Genomic DNA, 23,908 nt, shown 5'->3' on the forward strand with positions numbered 1-23,908 from the left:
AGGCAGAGAAGCCACTCTAGCCAGCAAGTTTTTTGGTTCCGTTATTTTGTGTGTGAGGGTTGTGTTTGTTTGTTTTTTCCGGCCCTCAAGCGGTCCTCCTTCAGGCGCAAGGCAAACCTTGGGAGTTGTAGTCTTTGGGCACAGAGCTCTGTGGCTGGAGGCACTGACACCCAATCAGCGCGGAGCCAACTTTCTTTGCGCACGGCTATTGGCTGGAAGTCAGCGGCCATCCGCCCCATGGGCGTGGCTGGCGAAGGCCCACAGGGCCTGGATGGAGTGTCGGAGGCAGCCGGGTTCCCGGGGACCATCGTCCGTGATACAGCAGTGCAGCCATGGCAGAACCGCAGCCCGCGTCTGGCGGCCTTACCGACCAGGCTGCCCTCGGGTGCTGCTCGGACCCGGACCCCAGCACCAAGGTGGGCGCAGAACCTTCTTCTTCCGCGTCGGGTCCCCCGCGTGGTACAGTTGGGGTTCTAACGGGGGGTAGACCCCCGGGCTCAGGCAGGCCCGTCTCGGACTGGATTCCAAGCCCATTCGCCCGCCTTGCACGGGCCGGGTGGGCTAGGAAGAGGGGGCATGGTGTCCAATGGGGGATCCGTGAGAGCATCCATTTCTTCAGGTCGTTACAAGGCCTGCAAACCCAGCTTGCATTAACTTTTTAATTTCGGGGTGGTAACTGGAAGTCCAGCTAACTCACAGTCAGTTCCCTTGCCTGTGGGTTGGTGTGCGTGATCCCCCCGGTCAGTAACCGTGGCGTATAAGAGGAGCAGCTTCAGAACTCCCAGCTCAGGTTCAAAGGTCCCTGATCCGTGCCAGCCTCTCCCAGCTTGCATCACTATTCCGTAACTGCCCTGACCCCAGGCTTACCTCCTACCCGCTAATTTGGTCGGCTGGGGTTTAACCGCACCCAGAATTTCACTTTTCCTTGACTTTTACGTTTGCTCCTACCGCATGTCTGCCCTCCCTGTGCGTGGTGCCCCCCCCCCCCCCATGGCAGCTCACGAAGCTTAGATCGGAAAGGAGTCTTATTCTTCACTGATCTCCTCCTTGCAGCTGAGACCCAGTAGAGGAATGACCTGGTGTTGCATATGAAGGCTTGCATCCCTCCAGCTTGTCTAACGTGTCTGTACTAAGCGTCAGTGTAACGAACTACTAGCTCACTGAGGTGTGGTGCAGCCGTGCATTGTCAAGGTGACACAGCAGCGCGGGCGAGTTTATGCCAGTGTGCGGCTCATCCGTGTCAGTGAACGCCTCTGTGTATTTATTCAATGGGCTGGGGAATTCCTGAAGTCCTCTGTGCAGCCCTCTGAGAAGGGTTTCATGACTTTGGTTCCTGCTTGCTCTTTGCCTTCAGGGTGAAGAGTCATACTCCTCTAACTGCTAAAGCCTTTGACTTAACACCTGGTACTTAGCTTAGCAGAACCTTAGTCACCGCAAAACTAAAGGGGAAGAAATACATTTATATATGTATATACATATAATCTCTCACATTCATCTCACTTGTATACCTTCTAATAGTAATAGTTACTTCACATAATATAGAGTCATTAAATATGTTTATTTCCCAGATAACTTGATATTTTGTGTACTGGGCTATTTTTTTGAAAAAGATTTCAGGAAGACCTTTTTAATATCACTTTTCAGTACACGTCCTTGCATTCATAATTTACACTTCATATAGTCTAAGTGTCTGTTGGTGATTTGGAGTATTTTTTTAGATCAGTAATTCTTGGCCTTTGAGGTACTCTAAGTGGGGGACATAAAATGAAATATGTACTAGTAGCTGGTATATATTGAGCGTGCCAGGCCCTGGGTTGTTGTCTTAAGCACATTACTTGATTTAATCCTCACAGCAGCCCTATGAGGAAGGCATAATTAGCCTCACCTTCAGAATGGCCCAGCGGTCGAAGGTGTGCTGCGTTCAGGAAGACGCGATTATTTCCATCTTACAAATGAGACTCGGGCACTTAGGTTGAGTCACTTGCCCAGGGAGGAGCCCTCACACCCAGCCTCCACCCTCTTTAGCTTCTGGAGTACTGATTTTTAGCACTGATTTTGGAAGTTGACGTGAAGGAAAGAAAATTAAATTCACCCTGATCTCCTGCTTATGTGTAAAGAACGTTTGGGGATATTGGGATGAAGAAGATGCAGTCCTTCATGAAACATAAAGCAACACTAAGAAAGTGGAACTGGCCCTGGCCGGTTGGCTCAGCGGTAGAGCGTCGACCTGGCGTGCGGGGGACCCGGGTTCGATTCCCGGCCAGGGCACATAGGAGAAGCGCCCATTTGCTTCTCCACCCCCCCCCCTTCCTCTCTGTCTCTCTCTTCCCTCCCGCAGCCAACTCTGGTTGCGGCAGAGCGACGCCCCCTGGTGGGCGTGCCGGGTGGATCCTGGTCGGGCGCATGCGAGAGTCTGTCTCTCCCCGTTTCCAGCTTCAGAAAAATACAAAAAAAAAAGTGGAACTGGGAGTAATGTGCTTTTGAAATTAGAAAGCACCCTGGGAGCACAGGAGGTAGAGATTTTTGAAGTTGGCTCCTGTGGAATGGTGTGTGCACAGGGTATCTGGAGTCTTTGTTTTGAATCCCCGGTCCTGACGTTGGCGGCAGTGATGTTAGCAGGGCACTTGGGCTGAGTTTGTTAAAGCAGCATGTACAGAGCTGCTATGATGACCCAGGGCATTGGCCTTCTCTAAACTATGAAAAGTGATACAATTTAAGGTTGTATTTCAACTGTGGGGATAAGGGACTGCTCAAGCAGAAAGTAGGGGTGGGCCCATTTCTTGAAAGATGGAGGGGATTCTAATACCACAAGGCAGACAGAATTACATGGGAGGGCATTCTAGGTGGAGGAAACATCTGAGCATAAAGGTGCTGAGAGATCAGGGAGATGCAGTGTGCGCGCGTCCTAGAGAGGTAAATTATGTGTTTTGGGCTGATACCCCGGCCATCTGAGCAGTGGGGCAGTGGTGGAGAAGGCGGGAGTGGTTGGCCGACTCCAGATAGCTCTGTCACCTCTAAGGAAGCTGTATTTTATACGGGCAGTGAGGACCCGGTCAGTTTTATTTATTTATTTTTGTGTGTGTGTGTGTCTTTTTCCGAAGTTAGAAGCACGGAGGCAGAGAGACAGAGTCCCACATGTGCCTGACTGGGACCCACCTGGCATGCCCACCAGGAGGCAATGCTCTGCCCATGTGGAGTGTTGCTCCGCTGCAACTGGAGCCATTCTAGCGCCTGAGGCAGAGGCCATGGAGCCATCCTCAACGCCCGGGGCCAACTTTGCTCCAATGGAGCCTTGGCTGCAGGAGGGAAAGAGAGACAGAGAGAGAGAGGAAGGAGAGGGGGAAGTTGGAGAAGCAGATGGGTGCTTATCCTCTGTATCCTGGCTGGGAATTGAACCCAGGACTTCCACACACTGGGCCCATGCTGTACTGCTGAGCTAGCTGGCCAGGGCCCGTTCAGGGTTTTGAAGCATTCTGCTGAGCAGATTGGAGGATCCAAGCCGGAGCTGGTGAGGACTCCTGGAAGGCTCTTCCAGGAAGTGAGATAGTGATGAAGGCCTGTTTGGAGAGGGGAGAGCGGCAGTGGAGGAAAGCCATCTCGCTCTCCGATGGTCTGCGTCTGTCACAAAGGCAGGCCAGGGAGGGCTCAGCTGCAACGCCTTCTGGGCAGTCTCACTTGGCTAACCTTCACAAGGCCAAATGCTTCTTTTCCCAAGTGGTCATCTGAAATTCAGTTTTTCTACTGTTCCCATCAGCGTGCTTTCATACAGTAGTTTGGAGTGCTAGGTGATGGAGTTGGGGAAATGGTGACATTTAAGCTGAGTTTTACCAAATGCGAAGGAGGTAGCCAGGTAGATTTGGATGCAGAGGTAAGGGGAGAAAGAATGGAAAGGAGGAGGGAAGCAGGACAGTAACCAGATGGACGAACGACTGTTCTGGGCAGAGAGCATCATAGTATGGATAAGAGCCCAAGGACTTCAGAGGACTGATGCAGGGACTTCCGGTAATACAGTGAGACGGAAACTGGAGGCAGGGCGGGCTGAGGGAAGTCCACACAACAGCCGAGGGGATGCTGAACGGAGTCGGGGGCGCTCCCATTACGTTCACTTGCCTTTCTCACCCTGTAAAGATTTTTATTTGGTAAATGTTTTATAATGTAGTGTTTTATTAGTATATGTGTTCTTGTACATAATTAAAATATATACGCATGTATTGTGGGTGCATGCTCTTTTTGAAATGATAAGGGTGTGAAACGTTTGAGACGACCGGTTTAGGGGAGTGGTGACAAAAAATGAAGTTAAGGAAGCATTTATCAACCATAGGACCTTGCTGTTGAGACTTGATTGGAAAAGCTGGGAGGCGCCCCGACGGGTGGATTTGTTAATCCAGGAATGACACAGTTGGGTTTTCATGATACAGAACATTCTGGCAGTAGTATAGGAAGCTCACTCCGGACTGTGTTGAAAAGCCTGCTGAAGCGGGGAGACCAGAGAGGCTATTGCAGTCACCCAGGCCAGAAGTAATGAAGACATACATGATCAAGGGAATGGTCGTTAGAAAGTGGTATAAATCTAGGAAGATTCCAGCTATCTGACTTGGGCTCACAAGGGATTCTAGAGGCGCTCCCTGATGGGAATATTGAAAGGGGTGTTTGTTTCGGCGGTGATGGATTTAATATTTTGACCCGGTGGTTGATGGGACATCAGTTCAGAGCTGAGGTAGAGGTAAGACCTAGGAAATGCAATTTGGGAATCAAAAGCAATGCTGTAGTTGGTAGTGGAAACTCTGGGTGTGTTTTGTAATAATAATAACAGAAACAATCATAAGCAAAGTAGTTTGCTCTGGGCCAGGCACTATGCTAAGCACTTTCACGCATTATCCCGTTTACTTTTCAGCTGAACCCTAGGAGCTGAGAACTATAATTGCCCCCTTCTAAAGACGTGAAAACAGGCTTTAGAGAAGTCATGGTTTGCTCAGGGTAACAGTGGGAGAGCCAGCATTGGAGCCATGTTGCCTCTAAAGAACCATTTCTCTCAAACTTACATGTTTTTTCTCCCTTTGCCTGAGATTTGAAAAGCCTCATGATACTGAAGGCTTCTAGAATGTTTCTGTTTCTCTTATCTGTTGCAAGAGTAGTCTGGCCTGTGTGTTTGCTAATATCACAGGTAATTTTTAAATTTTAAGAAATGTCCTTCGTGTATCTTGCCTATTTGTCATCCTTATCGATAGGGAAAGTATACCTGAAGTGTTGGCTGTTAAGGTATAGAATGGGCAGGAAAGGATCACGTGAACCCAATTTAGATAAGATAGAGTGAATGTGAAGGGAGTGGCTGAATTATTTCCTGGGACATTTGTCACATTCAGATGTAGGTTGAGTCAAGGAATTAACACTAGAAGGAGGAAGGTAGGAAAACAATAGATCGTATTAGACCCTGCACCAGCTGTCACACAGTAAAACAATCTCGTTCCCCTCAGATACACCTGTGTTTCCAAAAGGATCTTTTCCTGAAGGCAGTCATGATTTTAAAAAGTCAGGAAAAAACAAAACTATTACTTTTTGTTTTATAGGAGTTGCAACACTAAGGGTCAAGAGTTCACCCCTTTCCCCGTGATAGGAATCTGACCTTTAGTTGTCTCTAGTTTGTTTCCCAGGAAACAATTAAAAATACTATTTGTTATTTGGGAATATTGTTTATGGTAAAAATAACTCTATTGGTAAATTGCATCTGGAGAAGAGAGAATTATAAATACCTAATCAGACGCCACGAACGCAGTGACTCTGACGCTGTCTTTTGTGGAGTTGACACGGGGGGATGTTGGCCCCTCTGATACTTAGGGTTCCTACACCAGGGTGGTCCCCACCCCTGCCCAGTGTGGCTCTCCTTTCTGTACAGGAGCTGTCTGGCTCCTTTAAGGACTTCTGAAGAGACCACCTAACACTGCTCTGCGGACAGGGCGTTTTCCTGATGAGACCCTCCCAGCCTGTGGCGGTCCTGTGAGTCTGAATGTTTAGCTGAGCCTGAAGACTTCCTGCTGGGGGCGATGCGACCCCTTTGAAAACTTCCTGGGAAGAGAGTGTTGACAGGCTCCAAAGGGCGTTGGCATCACCCTTACTAAGGCCACAGCACACACTCTGGGCCAGAAAAATGTAAAATTACCTGAAAATTTGGCTAGTGCTGAATTCAAGTTTGAAATGTCTCTTTCCTGAAGACTGGCGGGGACAGAGGCAGTGGAGAGTCCGATTTTGAGTAAGGTGACCCGTCTTCCAGAGCTCCGTAGTAACAGGTCTAGAGCAGTGAGTTCATGAGCAAGCGAACGCGAGAGGTAGGAAACCGAGTCAGGCAACTTTTCTGCCCTTGTTCTGGCTTCTTGACAATTTTTGGTACATCCTGAAAACAGACATCGCGTAGTTGGGGACAGTTGTATGAAACCCATTTGAAGACTTCTTTTGGGAATGGAATACTTTTCCCCATTCCTCATGATAAGTACAGCTAAAACTCTGCGCATTGTATATAAAACTGACATAGAAAGACTCTGACAGGTGAAGAGAAAGGCAGACTGGCTAGGAACCCCGAGACCCTGAGAACAACGTGGTAGCGAGGTTGCTCAGTTATCTTTGCCGTCTGTAGCCCAGGCGTGGAGCCAGACAGAAAAGGGACCCCATGAAGGCCTCTCTCCGGCCACAGGGCTGGGAAATGGGCAGTATTTCCCGATGAGACAAACTTGTAGACAAGGACTGCTCTGCCACAGCCAGACTCCACGGAACACACGGGCTGCGCCCCCCCCCCCCCCCCCGTGCCAGCAAAGGCTCGGTGGGCAGCCTGGGCTTCTGCCCAACAGGCTGTGAGGAGGTGGCCGGCCTCCCCCAGCCAGCGTGGCATCGGAAGGCTGAGCAGGGAGCCGGACATTCCTCTCGTTCATCTCGCCAGGGAGTAACGAGCTTCCCCCCTGTGCCGTGGCAGTGGAGATGCCCAGAGACCTGAAATTCCACACCAACCCAGCAGCGGAAATATTTTAAGGCAATTATAAATGGGAGAGAGTAAAGAGATGTAAAGAGAAGTAAGATTTCTATATATAGACCCATACTCCTATGCCCAACAGATTCTTGACAAAAATGAGAAAGTTTAATGGAGAAAGGATAGCGTTTTCAACAAATGGTGCTGGAATGGTTGGAGATCCGTAGTTACAAATGAAGCTTTACCTAAGTCTCACATCATTTTTTGTTCTTTTTCTTTTTTTTTCCAAATAAGATTAGGAAGATAGACAGACAGACTCCCGCATGCACCATGGCCGGGTTGCACCCAGCAACCCCTGCCTGGGGCCAATGTTCTACCCATCTGGGGCCATGCTGGCAACAGAGCTATTTTTAGTGCCTGAAGCAGAGGCTCCACAGAGCCATCCTCAGCACCTGGGGCTGATGCACTTGAACCAATCGAGCCATGGCTGCAGGAGGAGAAGAGAGAGAGGGAAAGAGGAGGAGGAAGGTAGAGAAGCAGATGGTCGTTTCTCTTGTGTGCCCTGACCAGGAATCGAACCTGGGACATCCACACACTGGGCCAATGCTCTACCATTGAGCCAGCTGGCTAGAGCCATCTCACATCTTATTAAAAAAAAAAGTCCATTAAGAGGTACTCAAAGGGACTTTGACCCTTTGGTTCACGTTTCTGCCCTGCTTTTTTAATTTTTTCAGAATTATATTGCAGACACATAAGACATGCACTAGAAACATCCTTGATTATACCTCTAAAGTTTTCACACATTAGTTTTGAGTTAATTAAATTTGGAGAATGCCCCCCCCCAAACCTAATTATTTCTATTCTTTTTATAAGGCAAAAGAACAAACTTTTGTTACCCAATAGTCATCCCAGAAAACCTATGATAGTTTAGGTATAAAAAACATCTTACATGTATTGTTTCCACTTTAGAACATGATAGGGGAAAAAAAGACAAAGTTAAGAATTGTCTGATGAAGCATAGGGAATGCAGTGGTTCCTCATCTATTGTGGGGTTAGGTTCCAGAACCCCCCGCGATAGGCAAAAATCTGCGAAGTGGCGACCTTATATTTATTTTATTTATATATTTTTTAAGGCTTTATAAACCTTTTCATTTTTTTAGGCTAGAAAATGCTTATTTTACCGCAAAGAAATAATTAAAATAATAAATATATAAAAATACCCATATACCGCAAAAAATCCCGCGATACAAAATTAGATGTATACAATTTTAAAATCCGCCATACAGTGAGACCACGAAAAGCGAACCACGATATGGCGAGGGACGACTGTATATAGTAGTTAATAATATTGTAGTAACTATGTGTGGTGCCAGGTGGGTACTAAATTTATTGGGAGGATCCCTTCAAAAGTTATATAAATGTTTAACCACTATGATGTACACCTGAAATAAATATAATATTGACTGCCAACTATAATTGAAAAAAAATTAAAATTAATAAAAGAAAAAAAAATTGTTGCAGTAAGACATGAACATAAGCCTGCCTTTTTAAACACAGGATGTAGTTATTTTAGAACCATAGCAATAAACGGTAATTTTAAGGAACCTTTTTATAAATGGAACTTTTTTGTCAAGATAATTCAAGTGTTATCCAGAAGTACCAAGAGTTACAGAGTAGGCTTGTGTCATAGTTTATCTAACTGTTTGTTTGTTGTTAGAGGCAGTTTAGCCAGGGTGATTGGGAGCCAAGACTTTGTAATCACGCTGTTCGGGCTGACTTACTCTCTGGGCAGTAAAATGGAGATGGTACTAACACATAGCTCATAGGTTGTTGTGAAGATTATATGAGTTAATTTCTGTAGATCACTTAGAATAGTGTCTGGCACATAATTACTGTGTAAGTATTGTGATGAATGTCTTTGTACATAAATCTTTGAAGAGTTTTCTACGTATTTCTTTTTAGATATATTTAGGAGGGGAACATCTCAGTTAAGAATATGAACTTTTAAAGACACTTAAGATCCGAATTGCTTTCCAGAAGAACTGCGGGATAGGGCTAGGCTAGGCAGGGTTGTTGAAGTTATCTTACGGTACCTGGTACAGCATCTATAGGAAAACAAACAGACACTCGTATGTGCCTAAGATACAAGGATTTGGGTCTAGACTGAATAGAGGTCATTACAAAATCATCTGTAGTCTAGCAATACGAATGTTAGTACTACAAAGATGTTGCAGAGAGAAAGTATGAATGTGACCAACGTGTCAGTGTGGAATGGTAAACTGGGTCATTACAGAACAGATTCTAGAAGATAATTTTTTTAGACTTTTTTTTTTTTGTATTTTTCTGAAGCTGGAAACGGGGAGAGACAGTCAGACAGACTCCCGCATGCGCCCGACCGGGATCCACCCGGCACGCCCACCAGGGGCGATGCTCTACCCACCAGGGGGCGATGCTCTGCCCCTCCGGGGCGTCGCTCTGCCGGCGACCAGAGCCACTCTAGCGCCTGGGGCAGAGGCCAAGGAGCCATCCCCAGCGCCCGGGCCATCTTTGCTCCAATGGAGCCTCGGCTGCGGGAGGGGAAGAGAGAGACAGAGAGGAAGGAGGGGTGGGGGTGGAGAAGCAAATGGGCGCTTCTCCTGTGTGCCCTGGCCGGGAATCGAACCCGGGTCCCCCGCACGCCAGGTCGACGCTCTACCGCTGAGCCAACCGGCCAGGGCCTAGACTTTTTTTTTAACTGAAGAAAAGACTGGTAGTGTTGGCTACAGCCTGATTGGAAGGAAAAACCCAGTGAGAGTTCATTTACTCATTCAACAAATATTTGTGGGTTCTCACTCTGGGCCAGGTTCTGTTCTGAGATACATTGGTCAACAAAACAAGCCTCCCCGCCCTTACGTAGCTTCTATTCTAATGGGGAAAGAAAAACAATAAAAGTGTGAAAAAAGAAAATGGACTAATGTAAGGAGATTGAAGTGGAGAGATACGATTTTAAATAAAGTGGGCAGGGCAGGCCTCATGGAGAGGATGGCATTTGAACAGATTTAGCAGTCGCTCTGGGGAGGAGCATTTTAGCAGGGGACTGGCCCTGGCGCCTGAATGTGGCAGGAAGGGCCCCTCTGAGAACCCGCAGCAGGAGGCGGAAGAGGAGTTCGAGTCAGCCTGGGGGGAGGTGCAGTCAGGGGTCTGCCACTAGCTGGGAGGCGGTGACAAGTAGAGTCAGAGAATTTCGGGGACATAGCTGGAGCCTGTGTGTGTCCCAGGAAGAGTTTTGCTGGTAGAATTGACAATTAATCGCTCAATGGTGAGGGAAGAGAGAAAACTCATTTTAAAAGTAAAATAAAAACAGGAGTTGGAGATGTACTCAATATAGGGACAAGCGGTACTGATTGTACCAGTAGTAGCCTCCTGTATCAGAGCATGAGACAATGATATTTATGGACATGTCGTTGAATCATCAAAATAAGATTCAATTCTGTACATTTTTTAAGGCAGGAACGTAGATGGCAGAGGTTTTCCATATTCTTACATCTCAAAGAGTTCTAATCATTTGAAAACCCTGTGAAAAAGATTGAAGCCTACCTCGGCAAGGTATGGACTTAACATTGAGATGCGTTCGTTTGCTGCTGCCAGGCCTGCCTTCCGTACTGGAGACTCTGGGGGGGGGGGGGGGTCCTTGCAGAGGCTTTCAGATTATTGACGGGATTCGGTTCCTTTGGCTGCAGGACTGAGGTCCCGGTTTCTTTGCTGGCTGTCAGCGGGGGCTCCTAGCACACGAGCCCCTACATCTCCGAGAGGGCAGGGGCACATTGGGTCCGTCTCACCTTTGGGGTCTGCCTTCCTCTTCTGCCACACTTCTTTGCCATCTCAGTCTTCTCTGTTCCTCTTTTGCTTTTAAGGTCTTGTAGGATGACGTTGGATTTACCTGGATAACCCTATTTTAAGGTCAACTGCTGAGTAATCTTCATCCCATCCGCAAGGTTCATCACAGCAGCAGTTAGTGTTTGGTGGGATCACCGGGATCACAGGCCTGGCCGGCAGCTCCCTCCAGAGGCCAAGGTGCCTTGGCCGTGCACCAGGTCTCGTGGGAGGACGGCAGCTGTGCCCTGGAGGCCTGCCGGGCACAGCCTTTGTCATCGCATGCAGTCCGACTGTAGTCTGGCCTGGAGCCCGTCTCCTCCAGCAAACATTGTAACTGATAGTGTGTGTCTCCGTTGTGTTTGCAGGGAGAGAGTATTTGCTGCTTTTGTAGTGTTCTCAGCGCCTCGCTTTGATCTCCGCTGGGAGGAGAGCACCGGGGCGGAACTGGTTCTGCTGCCAGGACTGTGGTCTGCTCAGTCACAGAACAACCTTGCCCGTGTGCATGCAGTTATGTCCAGTGGGAGAAATCAAGGCCCACTTGAGCCTGGGTGTCAGGAGCTGATTCTCTCTGTTTCAGCTGTTTGCTGAAACTGAGACTTTTAGGAGCGTAGCACCTGACTGAGAAACACAGTCCAAATATTCTAGAAATGTAACTTCAGAGCCAACTGCCTCATATGTGATTATAAACAACAGTGAATGAAGAATTGTGTTGTTACAGTCATTAAGATCAGCTTATTAAGATACTTTTTAGTCTGGTTTTGTTTTAAATGAGGTTTTAATGCTTGAAATAGAGTACATCTTGGTTACTTAGAATTTAGCAAAATAGAAAACTATAACTTGCTAAGGGTGCTGAACGAATAATATATTTGTATTATATACAATCTGAGTTCCAGGGGAGAGGTGTCTGTGTGTCTGCGAAGGGCGAGTTTGGAATTTTCAGCCCTGTCTTGTCAAGTCCTCGGGTATGACAATAAAAGTTTGTTAGGAAGCACGGATGTGGTTAACAGACTCCTGACTTCAAAGATACCTATGGTAGCAGTAGACCTGAACTTAGATCAGGAAGCTGGGAAAATTAATTTAATCATCCTGAGTATGTTTCTCATACATTAAATGGGGATATTAATACCTATAGTAAAACCTCACAGTTATGTAACTAATGAAGTTAATAACCCCCCTGATGTCAGACCCTAGGAAAATTTTAATGCTAATAATAGTAATGTTAACTCCATGAGCTTTTATACTCCCTACCCTTTTATCAGTCACTCTAGGCTTTTGTTTCCTAAATTTTAAATTGGACAGTTTCACAATGGTATTAGAGACAGTTACTGTTTTTTCCCATTGATTTTGAGAGAGGAAGAGAGAGGGAAGGGGAAAGAGAGAGAGGCATCAGCTGGCGGCTCCACTTAGTTGTGTACCTATTGATTGCCTCTCATACCTGCCCTACCAGGGCTCGAACAGGCAACCATCGAGTAAGCTATGCCCTCGGGATCGAGCCAAGTGTCCTTGGGATTGAGCCAGGGACCCGGGGATCGAACTGGGGACTTTGGAGCTCCAGGATGACACTCTATCCACTGCACCACCAGCCAGGGCAAGCCAGTAACTTTTTACCCTTTTAGTTATTTAGGAGTTTAGGATCTTTGAATAACTCCTTGCTATGATTACCAATAAATAGTTCTGTAAGGGCATGTATGCATTCATTCAACAAGTGATTGGATAGAGTGATTGGACTCTATTTGTGATGTCACTGTCTTAGTTTGGGTCACCCAAAAGCTGACTAGAGATAAGGGCTTGGTTCTCAGTCATTCGTTTAGGAGTCAGAGAACTCTCTGCGGTGGGGAACAGAGGCAATGATAAGAGTGAGGGCATTTGGGCTCAGTCTTGCTGAGAAACCCCTGAGACTGTGTGGAACACGCCTCAGAATCGTCCCACTAAGGGGCAACGAAGCCAGGGGTTTTTATCCATTACTGGTTGAGGGTCACTCCTGGGATATGACCTCCCTGGCACTTTGAACCTGCCCCACCCTTGTCACCAGAAAAAACTCTTGGACAGAGAGTCCAAATTGTAGGTAGTAGCTATGGAAACTGTTTCCAGGTGATTTCCCTGGTAGGCAGAGGTCCAAGTTTTGTTCTTATGTGTTACAGTGCCAGGCTGTTTGCATCTTGTTACAGAAAGCACAATTACTCTTAGTAACAAGTAGTAAAGCTTATAAAGGTGTTTAATGTATGCTGTTTCTCCTTAGGATTTTCTGTTGCAGCAGACCATGCTGCGAATTAAGGATCCTAAGAAGTCTTTGGATTTTTATACTAGAGTTCTTGGAATGACGTAAGTGAACCATTTATTGGCGCCCTGTAATGTTAAAATGCATAGCTTTGCAAGCGTAGGGAATGTTTTCAGATCTATTTTTTAAAATGGGTTTAAGTTTACTTCATAAAACACAAAAGTCCTTTTGGCGAGCCACCTGGGACGAGGCTTGCCTGGCGGGGGTTCTTGTCAGTTTCCTCCCCTCGGTCCCAGCCAGGTACGGCTCACTGTACCATGGGCCACCACACTCGTCTTTTCTCTCACTCCCTTCTCTCCGAGGGCTGCCACCTAAGTCCTTAGTGTGTCCAGACCCTTTTGATGTTATAGCCTCCTTTAGCCTCTTGCTTACTTCAGAAAAGATATAAATACATATTACTTAAAAAATGGTTGAGTTGACCTACAACTGGCCATCTGCCCCGTTTTTATAGGGTGTGTTTTCTTTTGTGGAATAGACACTCTCCACTGATCGTGTCATTCTCAAAATGTATTTGTTTATTTTTCTTGAGTTTTTTGTCTGTTTTTGGTAATATAGATAAAGATCTTTAATTTACTGCCTAGCTAGCCTACGCTGACATCGAGAGAAAAATCCAGGTAATACAGTGTATGTCTATGTTTAGAGAATCCAACCAATTGAGAAAAATACAAAATAAAGAGTAATAACCTCCCTCTCCCAGTTCTTCTCCCCAAGGATAAGTGCGTGAACAGTTTCCTGTAGGTTTTTTCAGGAAGAGCGCTGTGCCTGTATTTACGGCAGATTGAAAGGACAGGGTGCGCACAGATGCCAGTGGCAGAGGTGCCATTTGCAGGCATTTTACGTGTGATTCATTCCGTCTTCAGAGCGGGCCCTCGGCGTAGCTCTTATCCCCTCTTCACATGTGAAGGAAAAAACCAAAGCTTAGACATTAAGTGACGGGCCCCAAATTGGAAGGCAGGTCTGACTGGCTCCAGTGTTGGCCTTGTTTGTAAAGAGCCCCCAAGTAGGGGGCCTGCCTGGTACTGGAAGATAAGTTTAGCGGAGAAAAGCGAGTTCAGCAGGTCCTGTGCTGCCTGCATTTCCCGTCTGATTGGGCTGGGAGGCTGGGAGTCTGCTTTGGGTGCAGAGATAGCAGACTGTGTGAGGCGCTTGATGCTTTGTTATAAACAGATGAGCCCTGGCCGGTTGGCTCAGCGGTAGAGCTCGGCCTGGCGTGCAGGGGACCCGGGTTCAATTCCCGGCCAGGGCACATAGGAGAAGCACCCATTTGCTTCTCCACCCCCACCCCCTCCTTCCTCTCTGTCTCTCTCTTCCCCTCCCGCAGCCAAGGCTCCATTGGAGCAAAGGTGGCCCGGGCGCTGGGGATGGCTCCTTGGCCTCTGCCCCAGGCGCTAGAGTGGCTCGCCCCCTGGTGGGCGTGCCGGGTGGATCCCGGTTGGGCGCATGCGGGAGTCTGTCTGACTGTCTCTCCCCGTTTCCAGCTTCAGAAAAATACAAAACAAACAAACAAAAAAAACAGATGAGAGCGAATCTTAGTTTTGATCAGTCAGCGCATCGCTGTCAGTGGGCCAGGGCGTGTTCCATAGCGGTGATGACGAAAAGGTTTGGAACTGTTTCCTCACTCTGCCTCAGTCATTCATTCCCTCTTATTGCCTAAGGTCAGGTCATCTGGGAGCATTTAACCCGCAGTCATCTAGAGAATATTGTATGGTTTGCATCCTCCTTCGACCCTACCCCTTGGGAAGAAATCTTACACCCCAGACTCACTTTATAGGCTGTAACTTCGATTATCTTTTTGAAAACCTCAGGATTAGTAATTCATCCACCCTTTCTCTCCTATGAGCCTCTCCTTGTCCACTGGCTCTTCCCCCTCAACCTAGCGAGAAGCTTCAGTCCTCTCTATTCCAGGATCCTCTTGCCCTCCGCTCCCGCCCTCCCTCCCATCATCACCCCCCACTAGGAAGGGGGACCAGGCCCACTGTTTGACCGGCTCACCCCCCCCCGCCCCCCCCCCCCCCCCCGTCACGCCCAGTCCGGGCGGTCCAGCTCCTGTAGCCCCGCTGGCCCCGCCCTCGCAGGACCTTTCTGTATCTGGTCACGGGTTCGCAGTCTCAGTCCTGTTTGACCTCTCTGCAGTATCTGATACCGTTAACCACCGTATTGTTGACATTTTATCTTCTGTTCAGTCCTTACCACATATTTATTGGAGTTTTTTATTGGGGGCTTTGGCTTAGTAAGAACTCAATACATTTATTTATGTCTTTATTTTTTAATTTTTATTTTTTAATATAAATTTTATTTTTCAACTACAGTTTCCATTTCATATTATTTTGTATTAGTTTCAGATGTCCAGGTTAGTGGCTGATCAACTGCTTTCAGGGCATATCTTTTATTTAACAGAATATCATGTATCTGAAAGGACAGTAAAGGAATATATTATATTTTTCAATAAAAATAAAATTATTTTCTAAAGATACCTTTGCCATATAAAAATAAGTACCATAATTCCGCTGGATTTCATTATATTTGAAGAATTGATGGCATTTGCAAACATTAGCTTTTAAAAATTGTTTTTATGTCACTGATATTTACAGATGAATAGGTGTTTGATTTTTTGATGAGATCTTTTTCATTGGTTTCCCCTGCTTTTCCTATTAAAATGGCCTCACTGCACATGGGTCTTACTCTTAGAACTTGAATATTGTTGTGTTGACTTTAGTGTGAGTCAGCCTGTCCTGCTGTTAACTGACTTGGGCGTATTGCTGTTTAATTTCAGGCTACTCCAAAAATTAGATTTTCCCACTATGAAATTTTCACTCTACTTTTTGGCTTATGAGGATAAAAATGACATCCCAAAAGATAAAGATGAAAAGGTAGCCTGGGTGTTCTCCAGAAAGGCTACGCTCGAACTGACGCAGTGAGTATGGGTTTTCATCTTTTTACATAGTCTCCATTTTTTCATACCTGGTCTACCTAAGCAGGCTGCTTCTGTAACAATATGTGCAAGTGGCTTTGTCATGGATCTTTTGGTCTTTGTATTGTCCCGTGGCATAGGCGGGACAAGTGAGATCATTTGGTTTTTACAGAGAATCAAAGACTGAAATGGCAAGATATTTGCCAAACTACAGCTAGCTAATGTTTAGGCACTAGAACCAGGGTCTGTAAAATGTTGAACTAGGCATTCCTTTCTTTTTATTCTTGACGTTGTTTCTGTGCGCTCTTTAACCACCAGAGAAACAGCATCTGTTTCAGGATGTACGGTTTAGTGGGTCCCCTGATTCCAAACAGCTCTGGAATCGGACCTAAACACGAGTCTTGCCTCTGACGGTAGCTCTGCCACCCTGAACACGTTCTGTCACCTCCGCAGGTGACAGTCTCATTTATAAAGTGGAGATACTCAAATATAGCCTGTGGAGCTGTTGTGAGGATGGAATGAAGTATAAAATCCTCAGCGCAATAAATGAGAGTTGCTTTTCTTATTGTTATCCAGATAACTGGTTTAGTCTCCTTAAATCGAGTTAAAATCATACTTCACCCATTTGCCCTTTCTATACTTGAAAACTTAATATTTACAATAGCAGAGATTAGACCAAGTATATTAAGTAGCATATATATATATGGTAAGATTTCAAAGACAGATTATTGCAACTCTGTTTTCAGAGTATCTCGTTCTAAAGGTCACTTGTAATTACCCTTTCCCTCCTTTCATAGCAATTGGGGCACTGAAGCTGATGAGACCCAGAGTTACCACAGCGGCAACTCAGACCCTCGAGGATTTGGTATGTTTCCCTATTGTTTGTAATACAGACTGCTCACAAAAATTAGGGGATATTTTATGTTTCATATTAATTTTGAAATCTCCCCTAATTTTTGTGAGCAGCACATATGGATTTGAGTGCTTTTTGCATTGTGTACCTGTTTATGATTGTAACAGATCTAAAACATTACGTATAATTAATTTATTAGGGTAGGGTTATTTTTACTTGCACAGATAATTTTATTTAGTTGTTTAATCTCACAGTCTCAGTCTAAACTTTACACCTACTCTTTCACAGTGATTTTATTTTTTAGTCTGTGTTATATTTCCAGTAGATTTTTTAATTAAAAAAAACAAACAAAACAAAAACTATGGTTAATAATAATCTTGATTTTTGCTAGCATACACTTTTGGCTTGAATTAAAACCTCTCAGTCAAGATGACAGGATTACAGGCTTAAATTGGCTACTATATTATAGTCAATGTCAACCACAGCCCTATTAAGTATGAGGAAATGATTACTCTTTTCTTTTTTTGTAGGTGGGGAGGGAGGGAAGGAAGGAGGGAGAAAGAGAGAAACAGTGATTTGTTTTCCAGTTGTCTGCATCATTGGTTGATTCTTGTATGTTCCCTGACTGGGGATCAAACCTGCAATCTTGGCATATTAGGCTGACGCTCTAACCAACTGAGCTACTTGGCCAGGGCTGATTACTCTTCTTTGATGTAGGTAATTTTTAATGGATTGAACTATATATACTGCTCACAAAAATTAGGGGATATTTCCAGATGAATGTGTAGCGATAAAATCTGCTCTAATTTTTAGGGCAGAATTAGGAGATAGTTCAAAAGGAATATGAAGCTATAAAATATCCCCTAATTATTGTGAGCAGTGGTATGAGCCGATATTGAGCTTATTTTAAATAATTTATAATTCCGAGCAACTAATTAATTTATTACACACAGACAGACTTAGATTCTTGTTCTTTAATACAGGGTGGGGCAAAAGTAGGTTTACAGTTGTGAGTACATGAAATACAGTTTATTCTTGTATTATTCTTGTATTATTATTAATGAATTAGCATATTATTTTTCAAACAAACAACTGTAAACCTACTTTTGCCCCACCCTGTATATTATAGTTTTTGAATGTACTTGATTCAGTGTGTTTTGGGTTATTTTAGAAATATACTAGTTTTGGAAGCCATTTGTGGCACTTGGCTACCCTGTAGTAATGATTTCTTCCTTCTCTGCCTTGTTTCGGGGGGTGGTCGCTAAGGTCACATCGGAATTGCCGTTCCTGATGTTCACGGCGCTTGTAAAAGATTTGAGGAGCTGGGAGTGAAGTTTGTGAAGAAACCTGATGATGGTGAGTCTGCTCCGTGTTTCTCAGGCCTCTCCAGGTACAGAACGTCTCAGCACCCACAGCGAGGGTGCTGTTGGAGTAAAACCCTTTGGGGCAAGTAACATTGAAGAAATCTACTTCAACCAGCTTAAGGAAAGAATGGATACTATTGGGCGAATACCTGCCTATGTTAGGGAACTGAAAGACCGTGACGAGGTGGCTTCACAAGGACTAGACACAGGATGTGGGAGCCATCGAAGACCTAGGCCCTGTCACATACCCTGCGAGCCCGCCACGTCTCTCTCTGGCCCCCAGCTTTCTCTCTCGCAGGTGTTGCCTAGCCACTGGAAATCACTTCCTTAGAAGGTGTTGTGATACACGTGTACCAGATCTCTTCGGCTGATAATTGCCTGGCCTCCCTTTTTCATCTTTTACAACCTTTGCCTGTCCTTATGGTGTATTGTATATATGTCTCTTGAAATAGTATGTAGCTGAATTTTATTGGATGTTCATGTATTATAATTTATTTTACTTAGCTCTGTTTTTGCTGTCATAATTCATTATTTCAGTGTTCATTTGAAACATTCACTGTTTCATTTTAATTCTTTCTTTTACTTTTTAAAATTATTTTACTGAGAGGAGGGGAGGCAAAGAGACAGACTCCCGCATGTGCCCTGACCAGGATCCACCTGGCAAGCCCACTAGGGGGTGATGCTCTGCCCATCTGGGGCCATTGCTCCTTTGCAACCTGAGCCCTTTTTTTAGCACCTGAGGCAGAGGCCATGGAGCCATCCTCAGCACCTGGTGCCAACTCACTCTAGTGGAGCCATGGCTGCAGGAGGGGAAGAGAGAGAGAGAGAGAGAGAGAGAGAGAGAAAGAGAAGAGAAGAGAAGAGGGGTGGAGAAGCAGATGGTCGCTTCTCCTGTGTGCCCTGACTGGGAATCAAACCTGGGACATCCACAAGCTGGGCCGACACTCTACCACTGAGCCAACCAGCTAGGGCCGTTTCTCTACTTTTTTCAGTGATGGGATTTAATACCCAGACATCCTCCCCATTAGGCAAAGAACATGCTACCATCTACTCCCATCGGGTTACTATTGCCCAGACTGGGATAGCGTTGATTTTTTAAAAACTATAATACATACAAAGGTGGGCAGAGTAGGTTTACAGTTGTAATAACAAATACACAATGCAATAATTAATCAATAATAATACAAAAATAAACTGTGTTTCACGTACTCACAACTGTAAACCTGTTTTTGCCCACACCTGTATATCAAGGTATTAGATCACCTTTTCTCCATATACCTCTTACAGCATTTTTTAGATTTTCTGTACCTTTAGATTTTAAGTACCTCCACCCAAACTGTTTCCCGAGGGTTTGCGAGACAGATGTCTGCAGCCTTGTATGTATATGTGAGTGGCAATATTGCTGAATATAGAATTTTAGGTTTATTTCTCTTCAATCATGGAAATAGCACTCCATGGTCTTAGTTTTCCATCCAGTGTTGCTGTTGAAAAGTCTACTGTCTGATTTGTGTTCTTTTGTATGTTTGCTTCTGTTTTGTTCTAGAAGCGTTTTATGTTTGTTATTTCTTTGTTCTTGCCTTCTTTCTAGATTTCTTCAAACTGTTGGCATGCCAGTTAGCTAACTTTTCCTCAGATGCATCTGTTCACCTTTTGTGTTCTCATCTCTGGTGTTATTTCAGCTAATTATAATTTTGATTCCTCGGTTTTGCTTGGTTCCTTTAACTTTTCTTGTTCTTATTTTATACTGGTTATATTTTGTATTCCTCATCACTTTTGCATATTTTTTATTTTTAAGTGAGAGGCAGGGAGGCAGAGAGACAGACTCCCGCATGCACCCCTACCAGGATCCATCTGGCAAGCCCATTACCTGGCAATGCTCTGCCCATCTGGGGCTGCTGCTCTGTTGCTCAGCAACTGAGCTATTTCAGTGCCTGAGGCGAGGACATGGGAGCCACCGTCAGCAACCAAGGACACCTTGCTCGATCCATTCAAGCCTTGGCTGCGGGAGGAAAAAGGAGAGAGAGAGAGAAAGAGAGAGGGAGGGAGGGGAGGGGGAGGGGAAGGGGTGGAGAAGCAGATGGTTGTTTCTCCTTTGTGCCCTGACTGGGAATTGAACCCGGGACTTCCACACGCCGGGCCAACACTCTACCACTGAGTCAGCCAGCCACAGCCCACTTTTACATATTTTAATATTTCGCGGTCCATCAGTCTAATATTTGCTCTTCTGTTTGAATTTTATAATCATTGTTTGTTTTATGGATCTGTTCCTCAAATTCTTATTATTTTGGTCTCAGGGGTATTTTTTTTTTTTTAGTGCAACTATTAGCTATTCCTGTCAATCAGGCCATGTGAATGAGGGGAAGGCCACGTCAGTCCTTAACAACCTAGTGATCTCCGGAAGAGGGTGGGCAGAGATCTGCAGGGACCTGAAAATGAGAAGCACCTCACATGCGCAGAACAAGTCTTAGGTTAGGAGCTCAGCTGGGGTGGCTGCTGAGGCCCAGGGCACTGGGAGGAGCCGGAGCCAGGCTCACAGAACTCCTGTTTGTTCCCCATCGCGGGGATGGACTGCCTCTGGCCCGGCCAGGTCTGCCCCTTCCACACAGACCCACCGTCCCCATCCCTGCCACCCCCCTCCCCGCCACCACACAAGGAGTTGACCTTTTTTTTTTAAATATTTATTTATTTATTCATTTTAGAGGAGAGAGAGAGAGAGATTGAGAGAGAGAGAGAAGGGGGGAGGAGCAGGAAGCTTCAACTCCCATATGTGCCTTGACCGGGCAAGCCCAGGGTTTCGAACCAGCAACCTCAGCATTCCAGGTCAACGCTTTATCCACTGCGCCACCACAGGTCAGGCAGGAGTTGACTTTTGTTTCCCCGCTTGCCGTCTGTGCTCCCCTGGCTGATTCTGTGCAGAGGAACCAGGGAGAGGAGTCACCCGATTCAGGTCAGCATCCTGGTCCCATAATCAGTTTCTCAGATCACATTTTTTCATGGAAGTGAACAGCTCTGCTGCTCCACCTACCAGCCTTTCAACCCAGTTATCATTCCTCTGAGAAAGGATCCGGCTGACAGAGCTTGGATCACACGGGACAGTCTTAACGGGGTGTGTGGCTGTCCAGCCACGCTGCCGGCTCCTTCGAGCTCCTCATTTTTTTTTTTTTTTTTTTTTTTTGTATTTTTCTGAAGCTGGAAACGGGGAGAGACAGTCAGACAGACTCCCGCATGCGCCCGACTGGGATCCACCCGGCACGCCCACCAGGGGCGATGCTCTGCCCCTCCGGGGCGTCGCTCTGTCGCGACCAGAGCCACTCTAGCGCCTGGGGCACAGGCCAAGGAGCCATCCCCAGCGCCCTGGCCATCTTTGCTCCAATGGAGCCTTGGCTGCGGGAGGGGAAGAGAGAGACAGAGAGGAAGGAGGGGGGGGGTGGAGAAGCAAATGGGCGCTTCTCCTGTGTGCCCTGGCCGGGAATTGAACCCGGGTTTCCCGCACGCCAGGCCGACGCTCTACCGCTGAGCCAACCGGCCAGGGCCTCATTTTTTATCCTCTTTAAAGTAAGACAGTTGTGGTAACTACTCAGCTGGTAGCATGAAGGGATACCGTGGAGCTGGAGTAATCTCCTGATACCCAAGAGATGTCGCAGCCCCACACTGTTTCATTCGGGTTGGCTCCAGCCCTGTGCCGGAGCTAGAGTATTAGTCATTCTGGAAAACGTGCGTTTGGGCTACAGTGACAACACAGTTTTTAAAAATGAAGATGATAAACAAAATAATTTATGTTTTAAAATTTTCAGTTGTTTTTTTAACAGTCTCTTTAATAATGAAAATCATTTCATTTTACAGGTAAGATGAAAGGCCTGGCATTTATTCAAGATCCTGATGGCTACTGGATTGAAATTTTGAACCCTAACAAAATGATAACTATTATTTAGCGCTGCAAGAAGACAGCTGTGGGATTTCAGTGAAGACGCTGTAGGGGCGGAAACGGGAAACGGCGTACTGTGAGGCTTCCGGGACTGATGGTTCCTTGTCCCGGTTCGAGTTATGCTGAAGTCCCTTCCCCTTCCTGTGTCAGCTGTGTTTTTCACCTGCCTTCTCAGCCAGCCTGGTTTTAAAGTAGTGCTTTGTCCCGTGTCCTTGACTGTAGTTGTGTGACATTGCTTTTTTAGATCGTAATTAGGACAGGTCCCCTCAGAGGCTGCATTTGCCTGCTCTCCTAAGTGTGACTTCTCCAAGTCTGCCTTTGGCTCCTCATTTAAAAAAGAAAGAAAACATTGAACATGTTTCTGTTGTGGTTATCTTCTGGGGTTTCCGTTCCTCAGAAATAACTTTTCACAGTGTAAAGTCAAGAGCACTGAACACAACTGAAATCCTGGACTTCAAATAGTATCCAGTGTTTATTTTACAAAGGAGAAGGCCCCCTTGGGAGCCATTCAGAGTCATGCCGACAAGGATGCTGACAGAAACTAATTTCTTTTTATTTATAAAGTACTTGCAAAGTTCAAGGACTAAACGCCTTATTTGGGGATGGGGAAGGGTGGGAATATCATCTCCTGGGTGTGCACACACTGGATGCGGCTGTCACATATTTTAGCTTGTTTAATCCTCCCAACTCTCTTGTGAGAAAGGAAACAGGTTAGACGTGTAAAATAAGTTCAGTGAATTGAAGGCAGTACAAATAGGCTTAAGTACTCAAGATTTCATCATCACTTTTAGCAGTTAGATTGTACCTCGTGAGTTAGTACCTCACAACACGCCCTCCACGAGTGTCCTGCCGTAGAAACCTTCAGGGAGTTAACGTGACCCTCTCAGCTCCTGGGCCTGAGCACCACGGGGGGAAGGGGCAGGGGAGGAAGTCCGTAGCACACGGCTCATCATTATTCTTGTATGCGTGGTGCTTGTATCACTTAGGAAGAGCCCCTACCCCAAGGTCTTCCAGATGCCAGTAATCATGTAGGATAAATTATGATTAGTGATAACTTAGTAATCAGAAATCAGCTCATTGGGCCTCCCTGCCATGATTGACATCTGGTGGATTTCAAAAAACTAAACTGATTTTGAAAAAATCTCTTAAGGCCCAAAGAATAAGAACGTCTTATGTGTGGTTTAAGTACATGTAGATTTTCTATAGACACTAGAAGAAAACCTTTGGGTAGGCCACGCCTGCTGTGCTCACACTGCTGTAAGCACGTTGCATTTTAGCTTTGGATGGAGTGGGTTTATGTGAGCAACTCAAACAAACAACAGTACTTACAGGCTAAAATAAAGGAAGTGTTTAAATAAGAGTGTGTTTACTTTGTAAACTTCTGTCCAGCACTTTTTTTTTTCTTTTTTCTTCTTTTCCAAGTCAGAGGAGGGGAGATAGAGAGACAGACTCCCACATGTGCCCTGACCAGGATCCACCTGGCAATCCCCCATCAGGGGCCATGCTTGCAACTGAGCTATTTTTAGCGCCTGAGGCAGAGTCTCCATGAAGCCATCCTCAGTGCCCAGGGCCGATGCGCTCAAACCAATTGAGCCATGGCTGTGGAAGGGGAAGAGAGACAGTGAGAGAAGGGGAGGGGTGGAAAAGCAGATTATTACTTCTGTGAGCCCTGACCGGGAATTGAACCTAGGACATCCATACACTGGGCTGATGCTTTACCAGTAAGCCAAACAGCCAGGGCAACATGTTCTTTCTTGACAGAAGAAA

General features: G+C 45.9%; 1 protein-coding gene across 1 annotated transcript; it reads left to right on the forward strand.

Annotated features, from left to right (window-relative positions):
- Positions 1–257: 257 nt before the first annotated feature.
- On the forward strand, positions 258–23,501 carry GLO1 (glyoxalase I). The gene is made up of 6 exons (XM_066359501.1): positions 258–416; positions 13,050–13,132; positions 15,862–16,002; positions 16,797–16,864; positions 18,119–18,208; positions 22,060–23,501. Exons 1-6 carry the CDS (start codon positions 333–335, stop codon positions 22,146–22,148), a joined length of 555 nt encoding a protein of 184 aa, XP_066215598.1. The 5' UTR covers positions 258–332; the 3' UTR covers positions 22,149–23,501.
- Positions 23,502–23,908: the final 407 nt, after the last annotated feature.

The sequence above is a fragment of the Saccopteryx leptura genome, chromosome 1, assembly GCF_036850995.1.
Source record: "Saccopteryx leptura isolate mSacLep1 chromosome 1, mSacLep1_pri_phased_curated, whole genome shotgun sequence".
Lineage (NCBI taxonomy): Eukaryota > Metazoa > Chordata > Mammalia > Chiroptera > Emballonuridae > Saccopteryx > Saccopteryx leptura.

Excerpts from the sequence above, each read along its gene's own strand:
- GLO1 (XM_066359501.1), top strand. The coding sequence starts at position 333 with ATGGCAGAACCGCAGCCCGCGTCTGGCGGCCTTACCGACCAGGCTGCC. Across the intron at positions 16,003-16,796 it reads GCTACGCTCGAACTGACGCA|CAATTGGGGCACTGAAGCTG; the intron begins GTGAGTATGGGT and ends CTCCTTTCATAG. Across the intron at positions 16,865-18,118 it reads CTCAGACCCTCGAGGATTTG|GTCACATCGGAATTGCCGTT; the intron begins GTATGTTTCCCT and ends GTGGTCGCTAAG.